The 13,278-nt window shown below is 54.9% G+C and overlaps 1 protein-coding gene across 1 annotated transcript; it reads right to left on the reverse strand.

Annotated features, from left to right (window-relative positions):
• Positions 1 to 5,030: 5,030 nt before the first annotated feature.
• On the reverse strand, positions 5,031 to 10,887 carry KRT15 (keratin 15). Its single transcript, XM_003912992.5, has 8 exons — positions 9,650 to 10,887; positions 8,415 to 8,497; positions 8,136 to 8,292; positions 7,430 to 7,591; positions 7,211 to 7,336; positions 6,798 to 7,018; positions 5,939 to 5,964; positions 5,031 to 5,411 (listed from the first exon to the last, which is right to left on the reverse strand). Exons 1-8 carry the CDS (start codon positions 10,145 to 10,147, stop codon positions 5,314 to 5,316), a joined length of 1,371 nt encoding a protein of 456 aa, XP_003913041.2. The 5' UTR covers positions 10,148 to 10,887; the 3' UTR covers positions 5,031 to 5,313.
• Positions 10,888 to 13,278: the final 2,391 nt, after the last annotated feature.

Here is a 13,278-nt window from a genome sequence, read left to right on the forward strand (position 1 = left end):
ATGTAAGAATCCTGCCAGAGGCAGCTTCCCCGTTCAGGCTGGGAGGAAAGGACCTCAGATGGCATCTGCGAGGCCAGGCTAGAAGGCCCTCCATTCCAGGGCTGACAGTGGAGGACTCTGAACTCAGACTCCCAGGCCCCACTCACCAAGGGGCCAGGGTTGCTGCGGATGGCATCTTGGGATCAGCTTTCTGGCCCACAGCAGCCACAACGGTCTGGATGATACCAGGCCAGGGGCTGGGTGGGGTGGCACAGGCATGAGGTTCTCCTGGAACCCCCTTCACTGATTCAGCAAGACCAGAAAGGAGAAATCTGAGTCAGGGCTTTCTGGGCCTTTGTTTTCTGGGGGAGAGAAGTGGGCCTGTGCTTCCCACAGGGGTATCAGCAGGGACAGAGCCAGGGCGCGTTGCCAGTGTTCTAACAGCCTGGCAAGGCCGGGGATTCGGGCTGACCCCTGACCCTGCCCAGCCCTCCTGCCCAAGCTGATGGCTCAGCTCTCTCTCTGAAAAGGGGTGATTCAGCCCAAAGCAGGAGCTCTTGCTCTCTCGGTAGAGGATCAAAACTGACAAGAGGGTGATTAATGGAACCTGCCAGGCCTGGGGTAACAATGCCCCAAACCTCCCAGGGCTGACAAGCAGGTTCAGGCCAACGCCTCTTAGAGTAACAATGCCACAGATCCTCCAAAGCCCCAGCAACACAAACACGGAGTGGCCCATGACATTCTTCCCTTTGTGGGGTCAGGGCACAGCCCCTCCCTGCTTAGCGGGGACTTGTAATGCCCTGACACAGGACTGCCTTCCTCCAACCCGCAGTGAATCCCAGCTGATGGCCTGATGGAGCGGCCTGCCTGCTGTCTGTTCCTGGTCTGAGCTCCAAAGCTTGGGGGCCCGTGGGAGTGCTCATTCAGCACAAAACTGTTGTAGGAACTTTCTCATCCAACCCCCTCATGTCACCTGTGTGGAAACTGAGGCCCAGAATGCCAAGGCCCAGAATGCTGAGGTTCAGGAATAAGGGGGGAAAAATGCATGAATTTCCAGCCGCACCACCAGCCCATCGTGGGCCTTACATTGAAATGATTTCTAAGTTTCCTTCAGCAAGTCGCCTTTCTGAGTCTCTGATTCTCAAAGATTTGTCCACAGTCATTAGATTGTTTATCTGCAGAGGTGAGGCTTCAACCCTGTCACTCAGATTCTAATCTGGAATTCCTTGCTTGGATCAGGCACCTCTCTCCTTGGACTTCAAGGGACCCAGAATCCAGGACGACTGACCAACCTCAAAAAGGGTCTCAAGTCTCCTCCACAGGGAAGAGGCCTCTCTTGAAAGGCAACCCCTCCCCAGAGAGTCACCCCAGGCCCTCTGGGCAGCTCCCACTCCTCAGAGATGCCTGCTTGGCACAGCACCACTCAGAAGTCTTTCAAGGCTACAGCTCAATGCCTTAGGCTCTTGCATTTCTACAGCACCCAACTTTTTAAAATCCTTTTTACACCACCACTGGTTTCTCAGATACCCAGTGAGCTCAGCAAGGGCTTTGGACAAGGTAGACCTGAGTTTCAATCCTCCATCCGCCACCGACTCGCTGTGTAATCTTGGGAAAGTCACTCAACCTCTCAGGGCCTCAGTAGTCACCACTGAAAAATGGGTACTGGATGAGTTAATATTCCAGGTTCCTCAAAGACCTGAGACACGGGAGGTGCTGGGCAGGCGGGAGGTTGCTACTGCCTCCCTTTTACAAATGAGGAAATGCAAGGTTAGCATTGCTCAGTGACCTGTCAGGATTCCTCTGAGCCTCCACCCGGCAGGGACACATTACTTTGCCTCCCTTCCCTTTCTGGTCCCTACAGCCAGCACGGCGCCCACAGCAAGCAGGCAAATGGGAGGAGGTGAATTTCCTAGTTTATTTCTCCCACTCCATATCAGGTTCCCTGAGGATGGGACCTTTGCTGAATATACCTGCAAATCCTGCTCGTGGCACAGGAAAGCTCAGGATAAATGTCTGAGATGCCGTTTCAGGGATATTTTGTCCCCTGGCTTTAGGTGAGGATTGGCAAAGGTGAGTGGTATCCAGTGGGGTCACCCCAGCTCCAATTCAGGAGAACCACAGGTAGTAATAGAAAAAAAAATTGCAGGAGAAAAGCTGTCTGCTCCTTATTTCCCCTGTGCTGCCAGCTGCCCATGGAGGGACAGGTGGCCAGGTGGTCACCAGGTGGGCACATGCCCAGCATACTGATGAATGTCTAAGGCGGGAAAAAGCAAAGGAGAAGCAAGTTCACGCATTAAACGAATATTTATTTAGCACTCGCACTGAGAATTCAGCAGTGAAGACACCGAACACAGTCCCTGCTGTCACAGGCTCCCTTCTGAGGTCCCAGGACACAGATCATCTCATAGAGACCCTCAGGATCATCTTGTCCAGCCAGACTCCCAGTTGAAAAATGGGGAAACTGAAACCCAGAGAGAGGCAGGGGCCAGCCACAGTCCTCAGGGAGATAGCGGCAAGCAAGTCTTATGCCTGGTCTAGGAAGCCCAGCCTGAGCAGAGGACACACCCAAGGCCCTAATCTCTGGTCGGAAAGCAGCCATCTCTCTGTGGGAAGAAGGGAGGGGCATCGCCCACTGCCTGCTTCTCTGATTGGCTGGAAACCAAGCCTGACCTCAGCCCAGGGCAGTCAGAAGGTGCACCCTTTCTGCCCAGAGACTACTTAAAGGCTCAGCAGGGCATGAGCCATCCCTGGATGCGGGTGTCTCACTCCAGGGTCAGGCTGGGGATGAGACTTGGCAAGTTCCAAGGATTTCTCTGACAGCCCCTCCAGGCATCCCAGGAAAGCAGAAATAGGTACTTCAGGGAGATAGGAGATTTTCCTCCTACCCGCAAGCCAGAGTCTGGCCCAGAGAGAAGGCACGCTGGACGCAGCCCATAGGCGAAGTCACCTTGCCTCTCTGCACCTTTCACAGAGGTTGTTAGTTTTGGAAACTAAAGGCTGAGAAAACCCTTTGCCGGCTGCTTGGAAGGCCTGAGACCTCTTGACAGAGGCCTGAAGGCCAGTGAGGCAGAAGCAGCAACCAGGCCACCAGCTTCCACTGCCAGGGACCGAAGAGAGGTGGGAAGGAGACTTGACTGTTCCCAGGACGTGGGGGATCTGGCAGCTAATGGTTTGGGTGTCAGGGTGAACTTAAACCACAGCATGAGAGACTATGGTTAGACGTGAGGACAATCTTTCTGACGTTAATGACTGTATGGCATTTGGCATGCTGCCCGCAGAGGTTAAGAAATGGGTTTCTGTCGGGTGCAGCAGTTCACTCCTATAATCCCAGCTACTCGGGAGGCTGAGGTAGGAGGATCACTTGAGGCCAGGAGCTGAGACCAGCCTGGGCAACAGAGCGAGACTTGGCCTCTTAAAAAAAAAAAGACAGGTTTTAGATTTTTAGTTAGCATACCTCTTAAGAAGAGTGTTACAGCTTCTGCCACCTCATGACTTAAAGGGCAAAGCCAGGGTCTGGAATCAGAGCGACCAGTCCCAGACCCAGATTCACCATTTCCTGGCTTGTGACCTCATTCAGGTTACTAAACTTCTCCAGGCCTCAGTTTCCTCTTCTGAAACTGACGCTGAAGACTGATACTAACTTAAAGAGCTGTTTTAAGAGTTAATGAGACGCCATCCCGGAATGCCCAACCCAGGGCCTGACATATCATAGACACTCGCTAAATTCCGTTTCCTTCCTCCAGCCCCAGGGACGTCTCGCCTGTGTGTGTTCTCAGGAGGCACATTCTTAATTAAATCTCCCCTGGAAAGAGCAGGCACCACTTTATCTCCAACCAGGGTTTGTGGGGAAGGGGCTTTGCACAACAAGACACATGGGGACCCTCTCAGAGGGCTTGACCCTTCCCCCAAAATATCAGATTCTCTAAAGAACAGAAGCACCTCCAATCTGCTCTTCCCAGTGAGACCGAGAAACCGGTTCTCCCTCCCCACCCCCAATCCTCACCCCAGGGCCTGAGCCAGCCCAGCCTCTGCACGCAGAGTTCTCTGCTTCCTCATTTTCGCCCTCTGTTTGGGATGATAAATCCAAGAGCTCAGAGAAAACAGCCTGAGACCAGAGGCCACAAACAATGTGTGCATGGACGCTACTGCTCTAGCAGGACTGCGGTGGAGTTGCCGGGGATGGGGAGCCGGAGCAGGATTTGGATTAAGGAGGGTAAGAGGGGTTGATGTTGCTTTCAACTTAATCTTGGGAAAATCTAGGAGGGCTTCCTGGAACTGGTGTCTTTCCTTCTGGGCAATATAAGTGCCTTTTGGGAGGAGGCATCAGCTTCAGTGGGGATGGGGGACAGCCTGCAGGGGGATCAAGTTGGGAACTGGCTTGTCCACTCTGGAGGTCAGTTATGCCTGGCTAGAAAGGAGGGGAGATTGGAGCAGCACATGTGGTGAGGGTCAGAAGCAAGGAGCAGGGTCCTGGCAGCAGGCTGTGAGAGGGCCTGGGGTCCTAGAACCAGCCCTGGTCTTGGAATCCTATGGATATAGGCCCAGACCCAGCCCTGCTGCTTATCATCCATCCACAAGGCCCGGGGCAAGTCATTCTTCTCTCTACCTCCGGTGACCTCATCTCTAAGGTGGAAATAATAAATCCCGACCACCTACAATGGTGAGGATTAAATAAGCCCCCTGGGTGAGTGTGTGTGGCATCATGCCAGTCATGGGGTGGTGAACCAAGGCAATCAATGCAATCAGTCACTTGGTAAATATTCATAATTATAAGATGTGTCGAGTTCTGTGCTGGGTACACCAAACTGTTCTTAGGGAACCTTCCCACCCTCACTTCCCTGGTCACCCCATGGTGACCCAGAAGAGAAAAACACCTGAGTAGCACTATGTTTGCCCCAGCCACCAGTGCCCTGGGTACCCAAAAGAATTGTGGCCATGCAGGGAAGAGGCCAAAGTAGGGGGAGATGTCACCACGTGGACCCTGGGTCTCCTCAGAGGTCAGAGGCCAACCAGGACCCCATCAACAAAAAAATGGACATACTACCAAGAGATATTTGCAAAAGGAAAAGTAATTCTTTATTGCATGAACAGACACCATACAAATGAGCTTGTTACACAATGCAGCTGCTTCTGCACCTCCTTGCTCTAAAGAAGGCGGGGAGAGGTAGAGGGGGAACAGAGTGCATGCAAAGCCCTGAAATAAAAGACTGAGGGACCCTTTTCAGCTCTCTGAAGGCGGGGACCGGAGTTTGCGCGTTCGGGCCCTCTGGCCAGTCCTCCACTTGGCCTGATGAGAGTGGGGAGTGGCAAGGGTGTTTCTCCTGCAATGGGCACTTAGATTTCTCTCTTGCGGGAAGAAACCACCTTTCCATCCACTGACTCCTCTACGTTGATGCGGAAATTGCTGCTGCTACCGCCACCTCCGGAAGAGGCTAGAGAGAGAAGGAGCAGGCTTTAGAGTGGGGGAACCTCCCCTCTCTCCCAAGGTGGCCAGGACCTTGGCGAGGCTCTGGGAAAACTAGGCAGCAGCCCTGAGAATGGCCACTGGCTAATCCCTCAAGAGCTGCCAGAGATCTGGGGTTGAATTGCTCATCGCAGAGACGGGCAGTGGCAATGGCAGGTATGCCCGGCAGGGACAACAATGTCAGGGCTTTTCAAGCTGCACGTGAAGGGGGATGAATTGTGGGCATCTTAGCGGAAGTGTATGAAGATGGGGCCTGGGGAGAGACAGGCCCTGAATGAAGCCTACTCAACCTGGAAGTTTCTCAATAAATCACCAGCCCCAATCTCACCTGGGGCTGACAGAAGGTCCCACCGGGGAAGAGGCATCTAATGGAATGGGAATGTTCCCACCTAATGGGATGTTTGGGCTCTTTCTCCTTCCTCCCTATTCCGAAGGGAGTGGTGGCTTCAACATCTCCCCTCCCCACCCCACACCAGAAGAGTGAAGCCTTCCTACCTTCCCTGATGCCAATGTCAGCCATCCTGAAAGAAAGAAGGAAGCTGATTTAAGCAAAGGGCACAAGCTCAGGTGTCTCTAAGGGAAGCTCATGTAGATGCTATGCAGTCCTCTTCAGACCCTACACCACCGCCACCCACACACCTGACCCCTCTAGGGGTGGGACATCCTGCTAACGCATCCAGGCCTGCTACCCCCAAGTAGACAGAATCTTTTGTTTTGTTTTGTTTTGTTTGTTTTTCAGGGGTTTTTTGGTTTTTGGTTTTTTTTGAGACGGAGTCTTGCTCTGTTGCCCAGGCTGGAGTGCAATGGCACGATCTCGGCTCACTAAAACCTCTGCCTCCCGTGTTCAAGTGATTCTTGTGCCTCAGCCTCCCCAGTAGCTGGGATTACAGGCACCCGCCACCACACCTGGCTAATTTTTGTATTTTTAGTAGAGATTGGGTTTCACCATATTGGCTATGCTGGTCTCTAACTCCTGACCTCAAGTGATCCACCCACCTCGGACCCCCAAAAGTGCTGGGATTACAGGTGTGAGCCACCGAGCCCTGTCGAGATTGTGAACTACAAGAATACCCATCTATTTCATGCAGAGAATGGAATGAGCACTAGATCTTAACTACCACTAGCCCAGCCTCTATCATTTACAGAAGAAACATGGATCCAGAGAGAGGAAGTGACCTGCCCCAGGTAACAGCCAAGGACCAGAGTGCAGAGTCCAGGTCCTCCCTCCTTGCTCAGTTCTCTTTTCACAGTCCCTCAAGGCTGCTTAGGGACACCCTGCCATTCCCTTAGGATGACCCTGCTCCGCAGCCACAGGCAGCCCTCATCACTCCTCCCCCGGTACCCAGGCGCCTACTTGGCATCCTGGCCCTCCAGCAGGCTGCGGTAGGTGGCAATCTCCTGCTCCAGCCGCGTCTTTATGTCAAGCAGCATCTTGTACTCCTGGTTCTGAGCCTCCATCTCGCATCGGAGCTCACTCAGCTGGGCCTCCAGGCCACCGATGAGCCCCTGGATCTGCTGCAGCTGCGTGGCATAGCGGCACTCTGTCTCAGCCAGCGAGTGCTCCAGCCCAGCTTTCTGGAGGAGTGACAGATGCATAGACACATCAGACTAGAAAGGAAGCCACTGAGGGCAAGCGGGGAGGGGGCACTGAATGGAGTTCAGGGAACCACCTCTTGAGGGGGCTTGAGAACTCCAAGGCTTAACTAGCCAAGAAGGGTGGGAGCTTCTACCACCCAAGAGGCTGGGATGGGGCGAGGGTGGCCGTACCATGCTGAGCTGGGACTGAAGCTCTATCTCCAGCTCCTGCATCGTGCGTCTCAGGTCTGTGATCTCCGTCTTGCTGGTCTGGATCATTTCTGTGTTGGAGGCCACCTCTTTGTTCAGCTCCTCAGTCTGTAGATCATGCACAAGAGAAGTGAGCCCCAGGGCCTCCTCGGAGACTCAGGGAGCTGGGGCAGGCAGGGCAGGGCAGGAGATTAGGCCCACCTTGCTGAAGAACCAGGCCTCAGCATCCCGGCGGTTCTTCTCCGCCATGGCCTCGTACTGCTCCCTCATCTCTGCCAGCACGCGGGTCAGGTCCACGCCCGGTGCTGCGTCCATCTCCACATTGACCTGGCCGGCCAGCTGGCTGCCGAATTCCTTCATCTCCTGCAGGGTGGGAGGGGCCCATTTAGAGACGGAGAGCAGAAGAGAAACCTGAGTCTGGGGTCCCACATGCCAATCCTGGCTCTGCCCCTAACACACCCCAACCGATGTTCCCCATTGCACATGAAGAGGTTTGGTCACATGGACCCCTCAGCTCTGAGGAGCTCTCTGCTGCTCTAGGTCCTACCAAAGGGAGGACCCCGAGACTGTAGGGCCCTGATGTGAGCTCACAAAGCCAATCAGGAAGTCCGTCATTCGTACTGGCCACCTGGCCTGGCTGTGGGTCTGGGCTACCACAGGTCAGTGCCCCTTCCTCTCCATGAGGACACCTGGTTTTGGGGTTTGGGGGTGTTTCTGAACCACTAAGCCCCAGGCCAACGATGAGGAAGTACCAGCAGCCCGACTCTGCCTCCCACCGACTTAATCTCGCGAAAATCTGGGAGGGCTTCCTGGAGCCGCTGTCTTTCCCTCTGGGCAATTTAAGTGCGTTTTGGGAAGAAGTTCCCCACCTCTCTCGGGTTCAAGGGTGATGGGGGCCAGCTCTCACCTCCTCGTGGTTCTTCTTCAGGTAGGCCAGCTCCTCATTCAGGCCCTCGATCTGCATCTCCAGGTCAGTCTTGGCCAGGGTCAGCTCATCCAGGACTCGGCGCAGGCCGTTGATGTCAGCCTCGACGCTCTGGCGCAGGGCCAGCTCATTCTCATACCTGAGGAGAGAGAGGGAGGCCAAAGGAGGAAGTGGGAGGGGTCTTGGCTGCCTGAGTCAGACCCAGGAGAAGGCCAAGTAAAGTGGGCAACGCAGGAAGAGGAGAGGGAGGGGGGAGCGCACTTGAGCCTGAAGTCGTCTGCAGCCAGCCTGGCGTTGTCGATCTCCAGGATGACCCGGGAGTTGTCGATGGTGGTGGCCATGATCTGCAGGAGACAGAGTTGGTGCCTAGAGGACTCCTCTCTCTCCCTTGCTGCTCTCCACTCTGCACCCAAGGCCAGCCCCTCACTGACAATCACCCCTCTGACACCACCAACAAAAATCTGTAGGGCCTCTGGGGTGGGCAGAGTCTAGCCTCATCTTGAGTGTCCACTTCTGGTTTTGTCCCATACCAGCCTCCTTGAGACACCTGAGGAGTTGCCCTCCTTGTCTCCAGGGCACGAAAGACCAAGGAGGCAGTACTGCCTGTGGGAATTGGTTGCCCAGAAGAGTGGTGGAGTGGGGTGTGGTCAGCTCTGACAATAGCCCTCTCAGAGACACTCCACCAGCCCCCCTGTGGACAGCTCATGGTCACTGCCTCCTGCACATCTTGGACACAGCCGTGGATCTACAGAACATTCCAGCTAGTAGCAACCTGGAGGGCAGCTAAAGAAGGCATTTTACAAATGAGGAACCCAGTCTCAGGGAGTAAAAAGGTGAGTGAGTGGGTGACAGAATGTGTAATGAGTTCTCAGGTCTCCTAAGACCCAACAGTACTTTTGGCACAAAAGACCTCTTTATAGGAAAAGACAAGAGGTTCTAGCATCTGGGACTCATGAGGCTACACTCCAATCCCATTCTTGCCAAAGAGGTAAAGGAATACTTTATGCAGAAGCCTGCAGGGTGCATGAGGTAGGGAAGGCGAGTTGCTCTTTTTTTAAACTATTGTTTTTTTCCATTAGATACAGGTTCTCACTCTGTCACCTAGGCCGGAGTACAGTGGCACAGTCATTAGCTCACTGCAGCCTCTAACTCCTGAACATGAGCAATCCTATCACCTTGGCCCCCCAAAGCACTGGGATTACAGGTGTGAGCTACTGCCCCTGGCTCTTTATAATTGCCCCCACCTGTGCCCCGGTTGGTCCTAACCAGATTCCCAAGACCCCTCCCTTCCTTCCCCAGCACCACCAAGTTGAGAAGATGTGCACTAGCCTCTGCACCTGGACAGCAGGTGCATTCCAAATTTGCTGAGGTTACACACCAGACAGTCGTTGCCTGGGCAGGAAAGGATTTCCTCGAGTCAGCAGTAACACTGACATTAGAGCCAGGTACAGGATACCAGCCACCTGCTCCCCTCTCTTTGACATCTGAGGACTCACCTTGTCCCGGAGCTCTTCAGTGGTCTTGAAGTATTGGCTGTAGTCGCGTTCCGGGCTGGTCGGGGTCTGCTTCTGGTACCAGTCACGGATCTTCACCTCCAGGTCAGCATTGGCCTCTTCTAGGGCACGTACCTTGTCCAGGTAGGAGGCCAGGCGGTCATTGAGGTTCTGCATGGTAATTTTCTCATTGCCAGAGAGGAGACCACCATCGCCACCACCAAAGCCACCACCAAAACCCCCACCAATGCCCCCTCCAAAGCCTCCACCAAAAGCACTACCAGCCCCTCCACCAAAGCCACAGACCCTCATGCCACCCCCGTAGCCCCCTCCTGACCCTGAAGACACAAACCTAGCAGAAGAAGCTGAGATATTTCGGCTTCCACCTCCCCCATAGAGACTACCCCCACCAAAGCCACCTCCCCCAGCCAGAAGGGAACCCCCTCGGGTAGAGCCACCCCCAAAAGTGGAGGAAGAAGTTTGCAGAAATGTGGTGGTCATCGTCAGGTAGCTGGAGCCCGTGAGTTCTCAGCAAACCCAAGAGACGCTGGCAGGAGGTACCAGGCCAGGCTGCACTCTGGGGCTCCTTATATTCCCCTCAGAGGGTGCTGTGGGACCTCGTCTCCTCCCCCAAAGCAAAGCCAACTCCTTCTGCCTTCCTGACAAACACAGCTGCCTGCACACCTTGAGTGGCTCATGTGAAGTTTTTCTCTTCTATTTTTTTAATGCAACAAAAGAGATGATTCAGAATTAATAGTGTTTTCCCCCGGGGCACGGTTTTAACACTTGGATTACAGGTTCATCTCTCCATGCCAGAAGAGAGCAGCAGGGAGTGAACTGTCATCACAGCACGGCTACCAAAGCCTCTAGCTGAACTGAGAGCAGCTCAAACCACTGTGTCCTCAGCTGGACTTCTCCACTGCCCCGAGCCCTGAGCCTCTGCCCAAGGGGACAGCTCCGTGTTCTCGGTTTGGGAGTCCACTTCCTGATCATTACACTGTGTTATCCAACTCAAAACCCTGTGAGTGAGTGAGAGACTGCAGGGCTCAGGGGGAGTGGAGGCCTCTGGGGATGGGAATGCAGGGCCCCTGGGGGCAGTTGGAGGACAGGAGCCAGGGACCTTGAGTAGTGTTCCAGCTGAGGTGACCAGAGGAGCCAGCATCCATCCCTTCCCTGGTGCTGCAGATGGACTCCCCTCCTCCCACCTCTACTCCCCTCCTGCCAGCCTCCAGCCTGTGTCCCTGGCACCCTCACAAAAGCCCAGCAGGCTTGGGGCTGACAAAGGGATGACTGATGATCCCGACACCTGCCAACTGCATAGCGCTGAACCTTTGCTCGCTTCTGGGATGTGTTGGGGCAGACCTCCGCTGATAAGGCTGGGGCAAGTTCCAAGCAGCATGTTGCTGCTTAGCAGGGCCAGATTAGCCCCCATCTGTCCTGTCAAGTGCTGGCTGCGGAGGGGCCGCTGCAGAAGGCTCTATGTGCCTTAGTGCTGTGGAAGGGAAGAGATGGGAGATTGGCGGACAGGCTGGAAGACACTGGAGATCTTGAAGACCAAGGCATCACTTCACAAAGATGGGGAGTTGAACACTCAGGAGAGCCCTTTTCTCTGCCACCGGCTCAGGGACACCTTTCCAGGGACACCTGATACCTGTGGGCAGTGCCTCTTGGAGGTGTGGCCCGGCCCTCTGGACCTGGCCCCAGGGCTTACAGAAACTCAGGAAGAGGATTCCTAGCCCAGGTTGCAGCATGGTGAAGTGGACAGGGCTCCGGAGTCCCTCAGGCCTAGGGTTTAAATCCTGGCTCTATCAATCGCCATGGTAAGACTGTGAGGCCCGGGTTCAAATCCTGACTCTACCAATTACCACGGTAAGACTGTGGACATTTACCTTTTTAAGTCTGCATTTCCCTGTGGCAGGGGCACTCTCAACTCTCACTTCCAGGGAAGCCGTGCGGCCCAAGAGTCACCATCCTGCCTCCTCCTGGATCCCCACCCAGGTGCCAGACATGCAGGGGCCAGGGTGCGTGACCAGCACCTGGGCCTGAGTGCCCTCACCAGGAGGGGCTTTGTCATTGGGCATCAGAACATGCCTTGTGAGCCTCAGCATGTTCTTCAGCTCAGCGGCATCGCTCTGCCATAGCCAGCGCCTGTGGGGCAACGCAGGGTGTTCTTAGGTTCTTCTTTTGCTGTAATAGCATAATCCTTTACTTCTACCCTGCACTCTGTGATTCACAAAGGACTTTTGCTTCCATCGCCTCTTCTCATCCTCCCAACAGAGGGTGACCCCCACCCAAGATTCAGAAAGAACGAAATTGAAACTTGGAGAAGTGAAGCAACTTGTGCCAGGTGGCACCACTGGTAAGGGGCAAAGCCAGGACTCAAACAGGTCCTCACACGCTCAACCAAACAGGGCACGGGAAAAAGAGTCCTTCCTGCAGACCCCACATTCCTGCATCTGAGCTGGGCTGGCAAGGGGAACTGCCAGCCAGCAAGGCTGGGGGTGGGTTCCTTCTCACCCAGCTCCACAGTGAGCCTGGCCTCCAGTGCTGGGCACACACAGTGTGGTATTGTCTCATGGTGGGAGGGTATTGTCTTTTCCTCCGAAAGAAAAATAATCAAACTCAGATCATCCAGAGCTCATTAAAAGCCTCTGCAGACATTGTGGCCCCAGCAATTAACGCAAGAACAATTACTCGCCCATCACCCCGGGGTGAGGAAGGGCTGGACCCCAGCCAGATCCCCTTCTGCACCTGACTCTCCTCCAGCAGCCCCGCGAGGTGGCTTTCCCTACACTCGCAGGCCCGGGCCAGGGGCGGCAGCTCACGCACAAACCCCTGGCCGCTACGGTGGGTTCCAGATCTGGGTGGAGCCCGGGGCCTCCTCATTAGCCCAGGTGGGATGGCCTTGCGAGGATAAAGCTCTGTCTGGCCCCAGCCCAGGCTGTAGCCCCGGGCCCTGCCCCAGGCAGCCTGCCCAGGATGCTGTGCCAGTTTCTGATCTTTGCCCACTGCAGCCAGATGGGGCCGTCTGTGGAGTCAGGCTTTTCTCCTTGGAATGAGGCAGTGCAGCCCGGTGGAAAGAGAATCAACGTCTCTGAGCCTGGTTCCTGATTTAAACTGGGGCTGTTAACAGACTCCGCCAGCCTCAGGGCCATAGTGAGCATTTGAGGCCACAAAGAGAAGGAAGTCTTCATCAACCTTAGAACCCTCCCACACCTCCCCTGTTCCCCAGGGAAATGCCACGGACCGAGGGCATGACCTGGAGCCCAGAGACATACCTTTAAACCGCTCTTTTCTGGTTTACCAGGTGGGTGGCTTTGGGTAATGACCCTCCTCTCCCTGATCCTCAGTCTACCAATCAGGAAAATGGGAATAACTCCAGCCCAGCCTGACTCTCAGATGGAGCAAGATGACTCACAGGAAATGCTCAACAGACTGAAGTGGCCACAATGACCAGGAGGTAGAGGCGCTCCCCCCAACTCCCCCACTCCCCTCTCTCTCCTATCCCAGGTCTCCAGTCCAGCCCCACCCCGCACAGTGCACAAAGGAAGGCTTCATTCCTGACACTCGGGCCTGAGACCTGACAGTCACCTGCCCCACCTGTGTGGGCCCAGACCCCGCCCCACAGCCAC

The sequence above is a fragment of the Papio anubis genome, chromosome 17 (assembly GCF_008728515.1).
Source record: "Papio anubis isolate 15944 chromosome 17, Panubis1.0, whole genome shotgun sequence".
NCBI lineage: Eukaryota > Metazoa > Chordata > Mammalia > Primates > Cercopithecidae > Papio > Papio anubis.

What these genes read in the sequence shown, in the direction of transcription:
- KRT15 (XM_003912992.5), bottom strand. Translation starts at nt 10,147, where the DNA reads ATGACCACCACATTTCTGCAAACTTCTTCCTCCACTTTTGGGGGTGGC. An exon ending in AGGCCTGGTTCTTCAGCAAG is followed by an intron (nt 7,337 to 7,429) that starts GTGGGCCTAATC and finishes CATGATCTACAG; the next exon opens with ACTGAGGAGCTGAACAAAGA. An exon ending in CTGGAGGGCCAGGATGCCAA is followed by an intron (nt 5,965 to 6,797) that starts GTAGGCGCCTGG and finishes TCTTTCTTTCAG; the next exon opens with GATGGCTGACATTGGCATCA.